This window comes from Grosmannia clavigera, assembly GCF_000143105.1.
Source record: "Grosmannia clavigera kw1407 unplaced genomic scaffold GCSC_113, whole genome shotgun sequence".
NCBI classification, from domain to species: domain Eukaryota; kingdom Fungi; phylum Ascomycota; class Sordariomycetes; order Ophiostomatales; family Ophiostomataceae; genus Leptographium; species Leptographium clavigerum.
The window spans coordinates 2,668,664-2,683,150 of record NW_014040831.1 but is presented as its reverse complement, the minus strand read 5'-3'; the positions used below and the strand labels follow the sequence as shown (position 1 = coordinate 2,683,150).

General features: G+C 59.4%; 6 protein-coding genes across 6 annotated transcripts; 2 read left to right on the top strand and 4 right to left on the bottom strand.

The window, feature by feature from the left end:
• Positions 1-11: 11 nt before the first annotated feature.
• Positions 12-2,399, bottom strand: CMQ_3967 (cell division control protein; the record flags this gene model as incomplete). Its single annotated transcript, XM_014319905.1, has 2 exons — positions 12-329; positions 384-2,399. 2 exons carry the CDS (start codon positions 2,397-2,399, stop codon positions 12-14), a joined length of 2,334 nt encoding a protein of 777 aa, XP_014175380.1.
• A 460-nt stretch (positions 2,400-2,859) lies between these two features.
• On the top strand, positions 2,860-4,936 carry CMQ_4180 (histone-lysine n-methyltransferase; the record flags this gene model as incomplete). Its single annotated transcript, XM_014320118.1, has 3 exons — positions 2,860-3,530; positions 3,611-4,109; positions 4,196-4,936. 3 exons carry the CDS (start codon positions 2,860-2,862, stop codon positions 4,934-4,936), a joined length of 1,911 nt encoding a protein of 636 aa, XP_014175593.1.
• A 292-nt stretch (positions 4,937-5,228) lies between these two features.
• On the bottom strand, positions 5,229-6,559 carry CMQ_4133 (uncharacterized protein; the record flags this gene model as incomplete). Its single annotated transcript, XM_014320071.1, has 2 exons — positions 5,229-5,461; positions 5,683-6,559. 2 exons carry the CDS (start codon positions 6,557-6,559, stop codon positions 5,229-5,231), a joined length of 1,110 nt encoding a protein of 369 aa, XP_014175546.1.
• Positions 6,560-6,899: 340 nt separating this feature from the next.
• On the bottom strand, positions 6,900-8,156 carry CMQ_3478 (DNA repair protein; the record flags this gene model as incomplete). Its single annotated transcript, XM_014319416.1, has 1 exon — positions 6,900-8,156. One exon carries the CDS (start codon positions 8,154-8,156, stop codon positions 6,900-6,902), a length of 1,257 nt encoding a protein of 418 aa, XP_014174891.1.
• Positions 8,157-9,021: 865 nt separating this feature from the next.
• CMQ_3798 (cop9 signalosome subunit 6) lies at positions 9,022-10,515 on the top strand (the record flags this gene model as incomplete). The annotated part of the gene is made up of 2 exons (XM_014319736.1): positions 9,022-9,289; positions 9,371-10,515. 2 exons carry the CDS (start codon positions 9,022-9,024, stop codon positions 10,513-10,515), a joined length of 1,413 nt encoding a protein of 470 aa, XP_014175211.1.
• Positions 10,516-11,211: 696 nt separating this feature from the next.
• On the bottom strand, positions 11,212-12,654 carry CMQ_3702 (zinc-dependent alcohol dehydrogenase; the record flags this gene model as incomplete). Its single annotated transcript, XM_014319640.1, has 3 exons — positions 11,212-12,025; positions 12,083-12,453; positions 12,547-12,654. 3 exons carry the CDS (start codon positions 12,652-12,654, stop codon positions 11,212-11,214), a joined length of 1,293 nt encoding a protein of 430 aa, XP_014175115.1.
• Between the last annotated feature and the right edge of the window lie 1,833 nt (positions 12,655-14,487).

Here is a 14,487-nt window from a genome sequence, read left to right as displayed (position 1 = left end):
CAACAAAATCCTTACACCCTGACCCCCAGCGATGCCAGTTCCTCTCGGTTGGCCCGATACAGTTCCTGGGCCTCGCGCTCGCGTCGGCTGACGTACGCGACCTCTTGACGCAGTGCAGCTAGCCGTCGCCCGATGGCCACCTCCTCCGACCGGGCCAGGATCTCGAAGCCATTGCGCGCCGCCTCAGCCCGCTGCAACGCCTCGTGCGCCTCGCCCATCTTGTTGCGCAGCAGGTCTGCCCGGTGCTTGTAGCCGCCCAGATGCACGGCTAGCCGCTTCTCCAGCTTGGCGCCCTTCTCGGCCGACGCCAGCATTGCCTCGTGCACCGACTGTTGGTCAGCTTGGTTCAAGACAAACACACACACTCTCTCACACACACATACCTCAAATGCTGAGCGCACCCGCTCCATCTCATCCTCGTCCTCGTCGTAACACCCCAGCCCAAGCAGCAGCGCATTCGTGCCAGCAGCGGCCGCGTGTACGAGCCCGCCCCAGGCCGATGTGATTGTTTCTGGGGCCGGGGCCTTTCTGGCCTCCAGCAGCACCTGTAGCCGCGCCTCGGCCAGCAGGCCGTCTTCCAGGCGATCCAGCTGCGGTGCCGTCCCCGACCCTGTCTGTTTTTTCCTCGACCCCGGCACCGGATACTGAGCCGCATCGTTGGCCACGAGCAGGGCGGCTTCATGCGCCACCAGCGCCTCGGCCGCATCGTCCAGCCCAGCTGCCTTCTCCAGCAGGGCTGCTAGATCGACGGTCGACGGTCGTGGCAGGCCGCGCTGCATCACCTGTGTGCGGCGCTTGCGCGCGAGCAGCTCTTGAGCTTCGAGCCGTTCGCGCTCGCGCCGGTCGCGGTCGGCCGCATCTTCCACCAGGGCTGCCTCGTCTGCTGCCGCCTGCTGTCGCCGCTCCTCCTCCTCCGCCTCGGGCAGCTCCAGGTCCCACTCGGTATCCTTGGGCTTCGGCAGCGCCGCCAGGCCTTGGGCCAGCCGACTTCGCACCGGTATCGGCTCGCCGCCTGCGTTGAGCGCAAAACCGTCCCGCGGTGTCCGCAACGGCGTCTGCCCTGGACGCAGCGGTGTCGCCAACGCCCCGCCCGTCCCTCCTCCATTACGCAGCGGTGTCGCCAGCGGATTCGGCGTCGCCAGTACCTGCTTGCGCGGCGTGGCTGTCTCGAAGCCGGTCGAGCCGGCGCCCTCGCGCAGCGGCGTGTTCTCGCCGCCCAGCAGCGACGACTGCGTCTCGGTCAGGGCGCGGATGTTGCGGATCTCGTTGGCTACCCGGTCCTCCTCGGGTGCTGCTCGCGGCGTCCGGATCGGTGCACCCGTCTGGACGGTCGAGTAGTTCTGCAGCAGGCCACGGGTCGCTTCGTTCTCGCTCTCGCGTGCCAGCATGTTGGCCCGCTCGCCAATCGCCCCCATCTTGACAATCTCCTCCAGCTCGGTCTCGCTGACCTGTGGCGCCGGTAGCACCAACGCCCGTCGCTTGCTGCTCTGCTCGGCCTCGCGCAGCCGCTGCATCTGGCCCGCCTTCATGGCCGCCTGGTGTGCCGCCTGGTCGCCGTCCTTGTCGCCCTTGCGCTTCTTTCGCCCGGCGTCCTCGCCTTCGTCGCCCTTGCGCTTGTTTGTCGTGCTCTGCTGCCGCGGGTCAAAGGCTTCCCGCTGCCGCTCGTTGCGCTGAATTTCCTCGCTCGTGTCGTAGAATCCCATCGCTGGCTTCTTCTCAAAAGGAATATCCGCATTGTAGTCCATCTCGCCCTGCTTGCGCGTCACCACCTTAATGTTGATCCCCGCCGTCTTCAGCTCCCGTCGCTTCTGCAGGTTGGCCAGTCGCCGCGCTTCTTCCTGCTGCCGCTCGCGTGCCTTTCGCTTCGCCTTCTTGCCCTGTGTGTTCGCCAGACGGGCCCGCGCCTCGCTCAGCATCTCCTTCTCGTCTTCGTCTAGGTCGATCGTGTCCGGCCGCGCCGGCTTGCTTTCCGGGTCCGGGTCCACCTCACCCGGCCGCAGCCGCCGCACGTTGTCGGCCGTCGGAGCTTGCGCATCGCCGCCATCCGTTCCCGTCAGCCCCAGCTCCGATGCCTCGCGCTGCTCCGCGTCGTCCAGCAGCCGCTGGTATCGCTCCAGACACTGGTTCGCTGTCCGTCCGACTATCGGCGCGATCGTCCGCCACTGCGTCGGCATCAGCTTCGCCAGATGCAGCAGCTTCTCGTCCTCATCTTTGCTCCATTCGATCTTGCGGATGCTCGGGTCGAGGTACTCGTTCCACCGTGCTTTGCACTGCTTGGGCGTCTTTCGCGCCAGAAGCGACGACACTCGTGCCCACTGGTTCAGCCCATACTTGGAGATGGCTGCCTTGAGTACTTCGTCCTCAATGTTCGTCCACACGCCTCCTTTAACCGCCACCATGGCTGCAGCCGTCGACCGATTCTCCCAAGGGGCGATCTTTTTTCCTCTCTCTTCGCAGTTCGTTGCTTCGTCGCGCTTCTCAAACAAACAGGTGATTCGGCTGATCAATCCCAGGAAAGCTGATCGAAACTCGTCAAGACTCGGTGGTGATCGCAGGATGCGTACAGGATGGCAGTGAGCGAAACCTGGCGAAGAACGCGACTGGCTTTTTTGGCAAAGCAGGACAAATTTTGAAGCACGGGCCTGACGAGGCTGAACTGTGGCTGCAGTGGCCAGCAGAGCCGCTCATTGGCCCGAATAAGCTAGCGCCACACAGGAGGAGCTAGCAGAAACGCGTATCTTGACTCAGATATACGGAGTATTGAGCCTCAATACTTGGTATATCTTGGCTCTTTGTGAGGCACCACGTCCTTCTCCACGACGCTGCGCATACACACCCTTTCCTCATGCTTGGGCGATCATGGCTTCGGAAGCAGAACCGGTCTCCGACGCAGCATCTCGGGGTCCTCCTCACGGCGTGAAAGTGACGCCCATTCCTCCTCCACATATTCCCTTTCCCACGGCTGCTTCCTCGACAGCTGCTGCGACGGCCACATCCATAGCAGCACCAACAGTAGCATCGCCCATGGCGCTGGCTGCTGTATCCGACGATGGCTCGCCGGCCGAGACGGCTGTACCGCCGCAGTCTCTGCTCTCGACCATTCCCCAGAAGCGCGCTCTCGGCGACGAAGACCACACGCCGGCAGTGCGATCGCCACTCAATCCCGACTCGCGAGCCACGCCCGACGTGTCCGTGGTGGCGCCGGCGCGCGAGAAGCGGACCAAGAAGGACTCGCTGAAGAAGCGCGAGTCCAAGAGCTCCGAAGCATCACGAGCCACGCCCGAGCCGAGGCGCAAAGAGAACAGTTCGGGCGCAGGCGGTGGTGGTGGCAGCGGCAGCATCCACAGCAGCGGTGCAGAGGTTGTGGATGGTAGCACACCCAGCGACGGACTGCCAGTGCGGGTGCGTCTGGCGGTGCCGCTGCGGCCGAGCGACTTTGACCAGCCGGCGAGCCCCATCTTCCGCAGCCATCACAGCGCAGAGGTAGCCAGCGGACAGGAGGTTGAGTTTTTCGAGCTGTTTACAGAGCAGTATGTCATGGCCTGAGATGAAGATGAAGATGCACGGCCTGATTGGAGCTGAAGCTAAGCTGACCATGTTCTCCCACCAGGCCCATCAACCGTAGAGGTTACGTCTACGAGAGCGGCATCGCCGACCCGCGGTTCCCGTCGATCAACTACTTCCGGCAGACGGAGCCCAAGCCGCACTATGCGCACTTCTGCTTTGAGGACGCTCCGGCAGGCATGTTCTTCGACCAGTCGGGGCTGCAGGTGAACGGCGACGCAGGCTTCCGGACGACACGGGCCAACGTGGCAGCACGCCAGGGTCGGTGGTACTGGGAGTGCAAAGTAACGCGGGGCATCGTGCGGCAGGCCAAGGCTGGCGAGCCAGACGCGCGAGGACATGTGCGCATGGGTTGGGCGCGGCGGGAGGCGTCGCGCGATGCGCCGGTGGGCTATGATGCCTATGGTTACGGCGTGCGCGACCGCAAGGGCCAGAAGATGCACATGTCCCGGCCCAAGGACTGTTTCCTGGACGACGAGGACATTCGCGAGGGCGACGTGATCGGGCTAGAGATCCAGCTGCCGTCCGAGGCGCTGCACCGCAAGGTTTTGTGCAGGGATCGTACAATCCGGCCGTCGATCTGGTGGACGGGAAAGACGGCAACGGAGCAGATGGGCAAACAGATGACCAGACAGACGGCCGGAATGGCGACACGGCCGAGGGGCCCAACGTGCTTCGAGACCGCAACCCGTTCCGGTTCCAGACGTCGAAGCTGGTGTTTGAAAAGTTTGACTATCTGCCAATCAAGGAGCTGGAAGACCTGGCCAACGCAGCACCGACGCTGTCGACGTCGTCGGCGGGTGCGATAGAGCCGCCGAATCCAAACCACGCAGTACCGTGTCTGCGGACGCTGCCGGGGTCGTTTGTGCGGGTGTACAAGAACGGGGTGCTCCAAGGAACGCCGTTCACGAACCTGCTGTCGTTCCTGCCGCCGGCCTCATCGACCAATGCCAAGATGCAGGAGGGCGCGCGCGAGCGGCTGGATGACGGCACGCTGGGCTACTATCCGGCCGTGAGCACGTTCCGAGGTGGCGCTGTCGAGGTCAATTTTGGTCCGCACTTCTGGTATCCGCCGCCGGAGCTCGAGGCCGCCGCGGCCGACGACGTGATGATGGTTGACGTGGGCGGCGGCAGCAGCAGCGATGATGTGGCTGACCGCGGCTCCGGACTGCTGGCACCGTCGTCGCTGACTAAGCTGAGACCCGTGGCCGACCGTTACGAAGAGCAGATTGCCGAGGACATTGTGTACGATCTGGTCGACGAGGTCTACTTCTGGGTCCTGGACGGATGCAAGGCCGAGGCCGGTGGCGGCGATGCTCCGGCGGGCGACGTGAACGAGGATATGTCCATGGATGAGGGAATATCTGTGTGACTTGTCGGGAGTCTGTCTGTGATTGATAGGGAAAAGGTGACAGGGTCAAAGTGGGAGACGGCGTTATGCGAGACTTGCAATATAAACGAGCGTTTAGGGGCAGGAGCAAGAGTAACAAGTTATTGCTGTTCTATCTAAGAACGAAGCTGAGATGTGAAAGATGCAGCAGACCGACTACAGAATCCAAGCAGTGAACAAACCGAGAAGTAAGAGGACAAGATGAGAGGAAGTCAGTGGAGGGCGAAAAGGAAGCAGAAATACAAGAGGCAGGTGTGATGGGCCGCTCCTTCCTTTACTCCGGTTTTGGCACAGCCGCCCCGCTGCCAATAGGTGGTGGTGACAGGTGGCTGGATGGCAGGACGTCGACGTCGTCGGGAGAAAACGTACGGATGGCCACGGGTGCCTCGATGGTCACGGACGTGGCAGTATCGAGAGCAGCAGCAGACGCAGCGGCGGCCTGAGCCTCGTTTCCGAGACGAACCTCACGGCCGCGTTTGTGGCAGTACCAGAGGACGAAGAGGAGGACTGAACGTTAGCATTGGAGAGGCAAGAAAGAGGGAAGAGAGGAGAAAAGTGAAAGGGCAAAGGGAAAAGGAAGGGAAGAACGAGAACAAGACTCACTGAACAGGGCGACGCTCCAGATGGCGCTCGTGCCGATAAACGCCGGCCAGCGCAGCTTCAGCGCGTTCATGATGGCCTTGAGCATCTTCACGACCGAGCTCGGCTTCGTCAGCAGCGGCAGAAACAAGGCCTTGGCGGCGGCCTTGGCGCCGTCGGGCGGGTCGAGCCGTCCTTGTGCTCGTACGCGAGTCCCTGGGACTCGGCCGCGGCCGCGAGCAGCTCGGGTGCCAGCGATGTCGTCAGCTTGGCCGGCAGCTGGGCCACGAGCTTGCGCAGGCCCGACGGCAGCCGCTCAAAACCGCGCGAGAGCGTGCCGTCACGATCGTCCAGCAGATGACGAAGATCGTCTGCTGCCGTCGGCACGCCGCCGACGAGATCCCGGAGCACCACCACGAACCGTCGCACCAGCTCCGTCGACTCGGACGAGAGCGCAAAGGCCATCTTCTTGGCCTTGGTCTTGGTCTTGTCGTTTTTGTCGTTTTCGTCCTCGTCTCCTCTCGCTGCCTGGTCCAGCTCTTCGAGCACCCGCGCCATCTCGTCGCGCTCGCGCGCCTCCTCTTCGGCCGTCGTCTCGTTCACGTCCGCGCGGCCAGGAACGACCAGATGGGCGGCGCTCTTGTCCCTTCGTGGCCCCAGCAGCTGCGACAGACGCCGCCCGAAACTGCTCGTCGATGTCGATGGCACCGTCGACGTCGACGCTTCCTTCGTTCCCTTCGTCTCCTTCTCGCGCCGCTCGTCCTCCCGCACAAACGACTCGCTCTCGCTGTCCCAAATCAGCTCCGGCGTCTTCGCCCGTGGCGGCAGCGCCGGCCGGTCACCCTCTCCATCGCCGTCATCCCCGTCTTCACCGTCCGAATGGCTCGCCGTCTGCGTCAGCCGCTCGAGAAACATTTGCTCGTCTGCGTCCAGCACATCATCCGCTGCTGCCTTTTGTTCTTCTTCCTTCGCCTTCGTCTCCTGCCGGTGCTTCTTGACCTTCTTGTAGGTGAAATACTCAAGCATCGTCGCGGTTGAAGTTTGCGCGTTTGTATGTTGTGCGCAAGACAACTTCAAGGAGCTGATCTTTCTGCCCAAAGTAGCATATCTTACAGCCTGCTGCACTCTGCACTCAGATGGGCGGCCGCCTAGATACACGCTAGCATCGGCGCTAAAACGTCAACTTTCAGGCGGCCTAGACCGCCACAGTGATGTCATTTGCTGCTGGCCCATTTTGGCTACCATCATCATGCAATACACAGCCTCGACGGCCGCCTGCATTGATTGGACCGTGGGCCACTATCTGCCATTGACTATTCGCCCTCCATAGAACCTGTATCGTGTCCTGCTTATCGCTCAGCTGCCGCTAGCCCTCTTCGTCTTCGTCGTCTTCGCCATCATCCGCCTGCGACGCCTGTCCTGCCCGGAACGACATGACGGCTGCTGGCACCGTCCGCGGCAGCACCGTGCGCATGAGCTCATCGACGCCCTCGCTTGGCCGGCCCTGTCGCTTGCGCCGCTTGTAGACGTCGGTCAGCGTGATCGCCCGCTCGCCCACATAGCTCTGCGCGTCCGCTGCGGCTGATCCTCCGGTCCACGCCGTCTGGCAGCGCGGACATGTGCGGTTGCCGCCGGCTGCACCGGCCTGTGTGCGCCAAAAGGCTGTCTCGCAGTGGTCGTGCAGCCGCAGCGTGCACGTCGTCTGAGCACAGCGCAGCCCGATCGTCACCACGTCTCGGCAGGCTGCACAGTACTTGATGCGCTGCCAGGCGTCTGTGCCGCCCCCTTCATCGTTGAAGGCTTCGACCAGGAACGGCTCCAGCTCCAGTAGCGCCCGCGTCGTCGGCGCGTAGAACCCGCTCGCGCTCTTGTCGAGCCAGCCCTGCCGGACCAGCGACTGCAGCAGCGACAGCACCACCGAGTGCTTCAGGCCCTTGTCGCGGTTGGCCGCCGCCTGTGTTCCCCCCCCGTCGCCAGCGCCGACCTCGCTCGCCCGGGACGTCGTCCGCGGCGGCCGCGACAGCTTCAGCGCCTGCTGCTCCGTCATGCACATGGCCTCCAGCCGCGGCGTGTTGTACGTGTCAAACATCGCCGCCAGCAGCCGGTGCACAAACGCCAGCTTGCGCGGCGTCAGCAACACCGCCAGATGCGACTTTGGATCCCTGTCCGTGCTGACCAGCGCCCACAGCCGCTCGTTGCGCACCTGGTCCACCGCGCTCCGGATGTCAAAGTCCAGCGGCGCCAGCGCCTGTTGGGCCTTGCTCACAAACTCCCGCATGTCGTCCAGATTGATCTCGTCTGCCTGCAGCAGCCCCTCGTCTCCAGCTTCTTCCCGTCCATTCTGCTGTCGCTTGCGCTCAGCGTTGAAAATCCCTGCTAGCAGATGTTGCACCTGCTTGAAGCTCAGCGCCCCGCGGGCCATGAACGCCTGCAGAAATGCTCGGTTTCGGTCGTCGTATCCCGCCGGAAGATCCCAATGTGCTTGTCGCCGTGCATTGTCCTGGCCTTCGTCATCTCCTAGTCGCACATCCGTCATGTCCGCACTGTTGCTGTCATCGTCGCCCGTCCCATCTAGACCGCCGTGTGCCTGGCTCCGCGTGCGTTTCCGTCCTGGTTTTGGCATAGTCCTGTACCGTAAATGTGCAGCTTTGCAGGGTTATCGCCTGCACTTTGTCGCTCACAAGATTTCGTGGGGACTGCGACGCGTTCTACGCGTCTTTCACTCCGCTTCTTTAATTGATGTGCCATATTTGTGGGGCTGCAAGCATTGCTCTGTCTGCAACAAATCGTACGCCACGTTTTCAATTCCTGGATCGCTTATCAGCTACGGAGTATAATAGAGCAAAAAGTCACACTATTGCACGGCATATGTCGGCTGCTAACGATTGCTACTATTGCTGTGTACCGGATCATAGTTACACCCCACCATAGGATGCATTACGTACTCCGTATGTGCTTGCCGTTTGGAACTGCTGTAGAGAAACTGTTTAGGAAGGCACGCGAAGGCAGTCTCCTAAGCCCCATCAGAGCATTGCTTATAATGTGCGAGATACATGCATGTATGACAGTGTATAGCAGGCATCGATCGTTCTCAGAGATTGGTATACATACCTAGACGATCGAATAGTGAATGTATACAAGCGATAGCTTCTATGCAACAATTGCTTGTCGTTTTGATACCAGCTTCTTCCCATATGCTGGGCCCACTAGGGCTGTCCAATCACATAAGCGTTTTTGGTGGTTGCCGAAAGAGGCTGTAGTGGGGTTGCTTCCAACAGACAACCAGGCAGCCCGAAATCTCACCCACGACGCTCAGCTTCTCTACTCCCGGCCTACCGACAATCTAGAAGACGGCTATACCAAAGGCGCTCTGTATCTCAGGCACTCGTGCTGCTACCGTTCACTGCTTTCTCTCGCCGTCAGGCCCACTCCAGCCGGCCATTCTCAGCTGACCGGCTTCGGTCTCAAGCGATAAATCAGAGGACAACATGACTGCGGCAAATCCGTTCCTGTCGACGCAAAAGGCGTCCAACCCCGTCCCAGCCATTCTGCACCCTCTCGTTCTCCTTTCCATTTCTGACCATATCACCCGGCACTCGTTACGCAAGCAGTCAGGACCTGTGGTGGGTGCCCTGCTCGGCCAACAGAATGGCCGCCAGGTTACGCTTGAGCACACCTTTGACTTTCTGGTGGCTACCAACGACCAGGGCGATGCACAGTTTAGTCCCGTATGGTTTACTGACCGCCTAGAACAAAGTAGGTGCTCAGAAACAGACGTCAAGAGATGGGCTGAAAGATCAGCGACGAGGACGTTACAGGCTAACAGCAGACCTTCAGTGCGAACGGTGCATAAGGACCGTCAGCTCGACCTTGTCGGTTGGTATACGGTGCTGAACCGAGAGGGCCCGACACCGCACATATTGCAGGTCCACGAGCAGATCATGCCTCTCTGCGGCGAATCCACAGCGGCGGTTTTCTTGGCCTTCCACCCGGAAGACCTAGCATCGCCTTCGGTTGGCGGCAAGCTGCCGCTGACCATCTTCGAAACAAACTACGAGCCGGACGAGAACGGAGCTGTGGCCGCAGCGCGGCGGCGGCCAACGAGTGAAACCACCGATAGCAGCGCAGACAAGGAAATGACAGACGTTGGGGATGAGACGGCAATGGCTGATTCTGCATCAGCAGCAGCAGCGCCTACGTCTGCCACAACTACCGCACAGCTGGGGGGTGCGCCTCAGATGGTCATCAAATTCCGCGAAATCCCCTATGTCGTCGAGGCGGGGGATGCCGAGATGATCAGCATCGACTTTGTGGCCGGTGGCGTGGCCAACGCCTCGGCTGTTGACAGCAGCAGCGGGACTGCAGCAGGCAGCAACAGCCGTGATCGGGCTGTGGCGATTGAGTCGGGAAACCGCGGTAAGCGGCGACTGGTGGCAGCCGATGCACCTGCACAGAGCAGCAGCAGCAGCAATGGTACCGATGGCACCACGGCCGCAAGTGGGGTTCTCTCACGCGAAGATGAAGAGCTCATCGCTACGCTGACGACACGCGGAAACGCCATCCGCATGCTGCACGCGCGTCTGCAGCTGCTGACCAGGTATCTGGAGAGCCTGGAAGTGGCCGAGGCGGCCGAGAAGGAGGGTGGTGGCAGCGAGGGCGTTCCTGGAGCCGATACCGGCGTGAAAGTATCCCTCCCCATCCTGCGATCCATTCAAGCACTGGTGCAGCGGCTGCCGTTGGTGGTGCCGCCACCTGTCGGCGGAGATTATGAGGAGGAGCGTCAGCGCGAGGCCAACGACGTGGAACTGGTATCGCTGCTGCTGGACGACGTGATGCAGAACATCGCGGCAGTGCGGCAGGTGAGCGGCAAGTTCAGCGTGGTGGACAACGCTCGGTCCAACCGAGGCATGCGGCAGTACGGGAGAGGAGGCGGCGTTGGCGGTGGAGGTGACGGCTCGCAAGGTCTCGACATGCTGCTATAAGATGATTGAAGTCAGAAAGCCACCCGTGCTCAAAAGCAAGCTCGGTATTACTAAAGAAGAAATAAGAAAGAGGCAGCGGGTTCATTATGAAAGGACGGAACTGGCTGAGGAGACGGTGCTGGGGGAAATTAGATGCATTTCTCAAATGTCCAGTGTATGATGAATGGGGTTTTTTTTGTGGTATCTGAGGGCCAGGAACGCGATATGACACTCGGCGAGGTGCTCTCATAGGGCACAGTATCGACCGCTTGTCAGCCAACACGCGTCTATATTCGAAACAGCATGGGTTTGACGTTCTCCTTAATAGTGCAAGCAGACATCACGAAAGGACTGAGTTGCCATTGGCCCAGACAAGAAGCACACAACGTTAGAATCAATCAAGTGAAGAAAATAGAAACCCCATTGTTCATATAATGTAAGTGGTATCGTCTAAAGCCTGCCCAGAGTTCTTCAATTCAAGTCCCGCTTCCACAGTAGGACTATACCCAGTAACGCAGCAACTTGCTCTCGGCGCAGGCCATTCATTGCTCGTCCTGTTTTGTTCCAAAAGTAAGAAGATCAAGCATCGACCTTCAAGCTTCTAGAACGCGTCGTCTGATCGTCATGGCCCTTGTCGCCACGAAACAAATAGAAATTGCACCCGCCATAGATGGCAGATTGCGAAAATGCACTTTTCTGCAACATGAAATCTTCACTTCAATCCGTTGAGGCTTCGATCACAACCTTGATCACAAGGTTGCCGTCCTTGTCCGCGGTACGGCAGGCAAGCTCAAAGGCACTCTTGGCCGCATCTAGGCCCTTGAACCGATGTGTCACCATGTCGTCTAGGCTAGGAATAGCACCAGAACAAAGCATGCAGATGCCAGTCGCATATGTGTTGGCGTAACGGAAAATGCCAATGATGTCAATTTCCCGGAGGTGCGCAACAGATAGTGGCAGTGTCTGGATGGGCGTTCCCATGCCGACCATGACCACCTTGCCGCCAGGTTTTGTGGCATACAGACTTGTACGCATGCAGACTTCCTTGCCGGTGCACTCAAAAGACAGGTCAAAACCTTCGTTTTCCTCGTCCGAAAGCAAGTGCGCCGGGGGAGCGGTCAGTGCCAAAAGGTCAGCGGCAAGGCTCTTGGCACCATCCAGCTGGCTGGAGAGTGAGAAAATAGATGCTGGCGTCGTAGCACCCGACTCGGCCGGGGTCGATGTGCCAGAGCTCTCCGTATAGATGGACGAGCTACTAGGCGAAAGGTTCAATGGCCGTGGCGCCACCAAACCATGTGTAGCAAAACCCTTAGCGATAGCATAGTTGACCCGGCCTTCGTCCACGTCTGTGATTGTGACCTCGGAGCAGCCAGAAGCGCGTGCCACGGCGGCTGTCAGGAGGCCAACGGTGCCAGCTCCGATGACGAGGGCCGTAGAGCCGGGCAGAGGGCTTGCCCGGTTCACAGCATGGATGGCCACCGAAAGAGGCTCGAGAAGAGCAGCTGCATCAAAGGAGACGTGGTCCGGAAGTCTGAAAGGGGCGTTAGCATGTATTTCCTTCCTGAACGAGCGAGAAGAGGGAACGTACTTGTGACACCACTGGGCTGGATGGTTGATGCGTTCTTGTAGTGTGCCTTGGAAATGTGGCACACTCTTGGCGCTGCTCCGGAAGCGCATTTGCTTGCACAGATTGTACCGCCCTTTTCTGCAGACGGTGCAGCTGCCACAGGCCACACCAACCTCGAGGGCGATTCGGTCGCCGATCTTGAAACCTGTCACCTGAGGGCCCAGGGCCACAATGACCCCAGACGACTCGTGGCCCAGAGACAGGGGCATGCAGGCGCAGAGGTCTCCATTGGCAAATTTCTTGTAGTAAGACACATCGGAGCCGCAGATTCCTGTCGATCTTATGGCGACCTGCACTTCGCCGGCACCCGGGTCTTCAATACTTCGTACTTCCTGGATATTACAAATTATATTAGTATGCTTCGGCCAAAGACCTAAGATCTCGTCCGTCCGTCGGATCTGGGGTAGGGAAATGAGGGTCCTCACCAGTCGCAGGTCGCATGGGCCATGCAAAACAGAGGCGCTAACAGTCGATGCCTTGGAAAATGTGGGCAGCGGCGAGTATGCCTCTGCAACCATGGCGGTGGGAGCCATGTCTAGTTTTGCTAGGCTTCTGATACACAAGCCAATGGAGTAACACGCACAAGGGGGAGGGGGTCTAAGCTCGTGTGTCGAACGGTAACTGTAGGATCAGAAGCGTGGGGGGCAGTCTGAGGTCGAATGTCGGAGAACAGGGGTGAAGGCGCATGTGAGTGGATGGTGAGGAGACCGTATGACCGTTCTTCAAGCAGATTTAGTAAAGATGTCAAAATGATGAGGCTCTTCGACGAGCTATGGGTAGCGCGGGTGTAAGCGTGGGAGAGCGTGGGATGGTGTAAGAGTTGGCTGTGGAGGCGTGGGTAAACGGCGGGTGATGTTGTAATATGTTCTTGTTTCAAATCACATGCAGTACTATGTAGTGTGAACGTATGAGTTGAAAAATGAAGCAGCAGGGTAGGAAGCAGATTGACCAGAGACTTGGGACAAAGAAATGAGCAACTGTAGGAAGAGAAGACGGAAGCTGGCCGGCCTTTTTATCAGCATAGAAGACGGCGGATATTATGGGAGATGGATGGACCGACCGGCATGGGCATGGCTTAGAAAGGGAAAGCCAGAAAAAGAAAAAGAAGTGGCACAAAGGACGGGAAGTGAAGGGCGGGTGTTACAGAGTACGCGTGCGGAGACAAGGAAGAAGAAAGGGTGTGCTGAAGAGAGCTAAGGATGGCAGATCAACAAGGGCCGCTATAGGGGATGAGTGGCGAGAAGACCAACTACCCAAAGCGGCTCGTCTCGTCTTTGCATCCTTCCACTTGTCCTTTCTCATGGAGGATTAGCCGGCACGAAAATATGCGCAACAGACTAATTCACATAGTATCGAGCATAGACAGCGATGGACGGTAAGCCGCTCGACCTGTGTAGTTGGGTGTATAGCGATTCGAGCAGCGCTGGTCGGCACCGCGCCGGTGCATGGGAACATGGATTGGAGGTCATGCCTAGATGCGAATGTGGGTCTGGTGATGTTGCAGTTCTGTGCTACAAATGCAGCCAGACATCGTGAGTGCGACTTATCGAAGATCGGGCAAGGGTTTTGGGCAGCAGAGTGGCCAGTCAGACAGCAGCGAGCTATCGGTGCTGGGCACGCTGCGATTCCGGGACTAGGCAAGGGGCAGTAGCAAAGCTGAGGGTGTGAAGGAAGGATTTTCGGAGCGGGCACTTGGTTTCGGTAACTGGTCGGCCATGCAGGGCAACGAGCCTCTTCGGCACCACTTCGTACGTTGTACTTGACGAGTATCCATTCGGTAATGCTCCGTACGGAGTACAAGCGGCACGATTGCGGAGGAGTGGTCCGTGTGCTCCCGGGTGTTAGTCGGCCTTGCTTCTAAGATGGAGGCAGAGAGGAACTGATATCATGTCCTATCTTCCTGGACCAGATGAGCTGCTCGTATGCACGGTGCTCATGGGGTGGTGAAGTAGACAAAGCCCAAATCCTACCAGCCATGCATTGTTGGCCACATGGACCCAAGGCAAAAAGCCAGAGCAGGGGATGTTGAGAGTCCAGACGCACTCTTTGACTAGCTCGAGGTGAGATAATAGAGAGTGGACTCACAGCTGTGCTAGGGCTCCACCCCGACCGTTCCAAAACATGTTGGATGATACCATTCATATTGTGAAAGTCTTGGGGCGTGCCGTACAGCCGACACATGTCTGCCGGGCAGTGTGTTTCCGCCGTCTGCAGCGGCTACTGCTACACAAATAAGCACGGGAGGGCCGTCTTTCCTCGGGATAGAAACACCTCTCCTGATTTAGGAGGGGGTGAATCTGGTCGTCGTGTGCAGGTAATGCTCTTACTTTGTATGTATGTGACGGGCGTGCAAGTGTGTGTGGAGC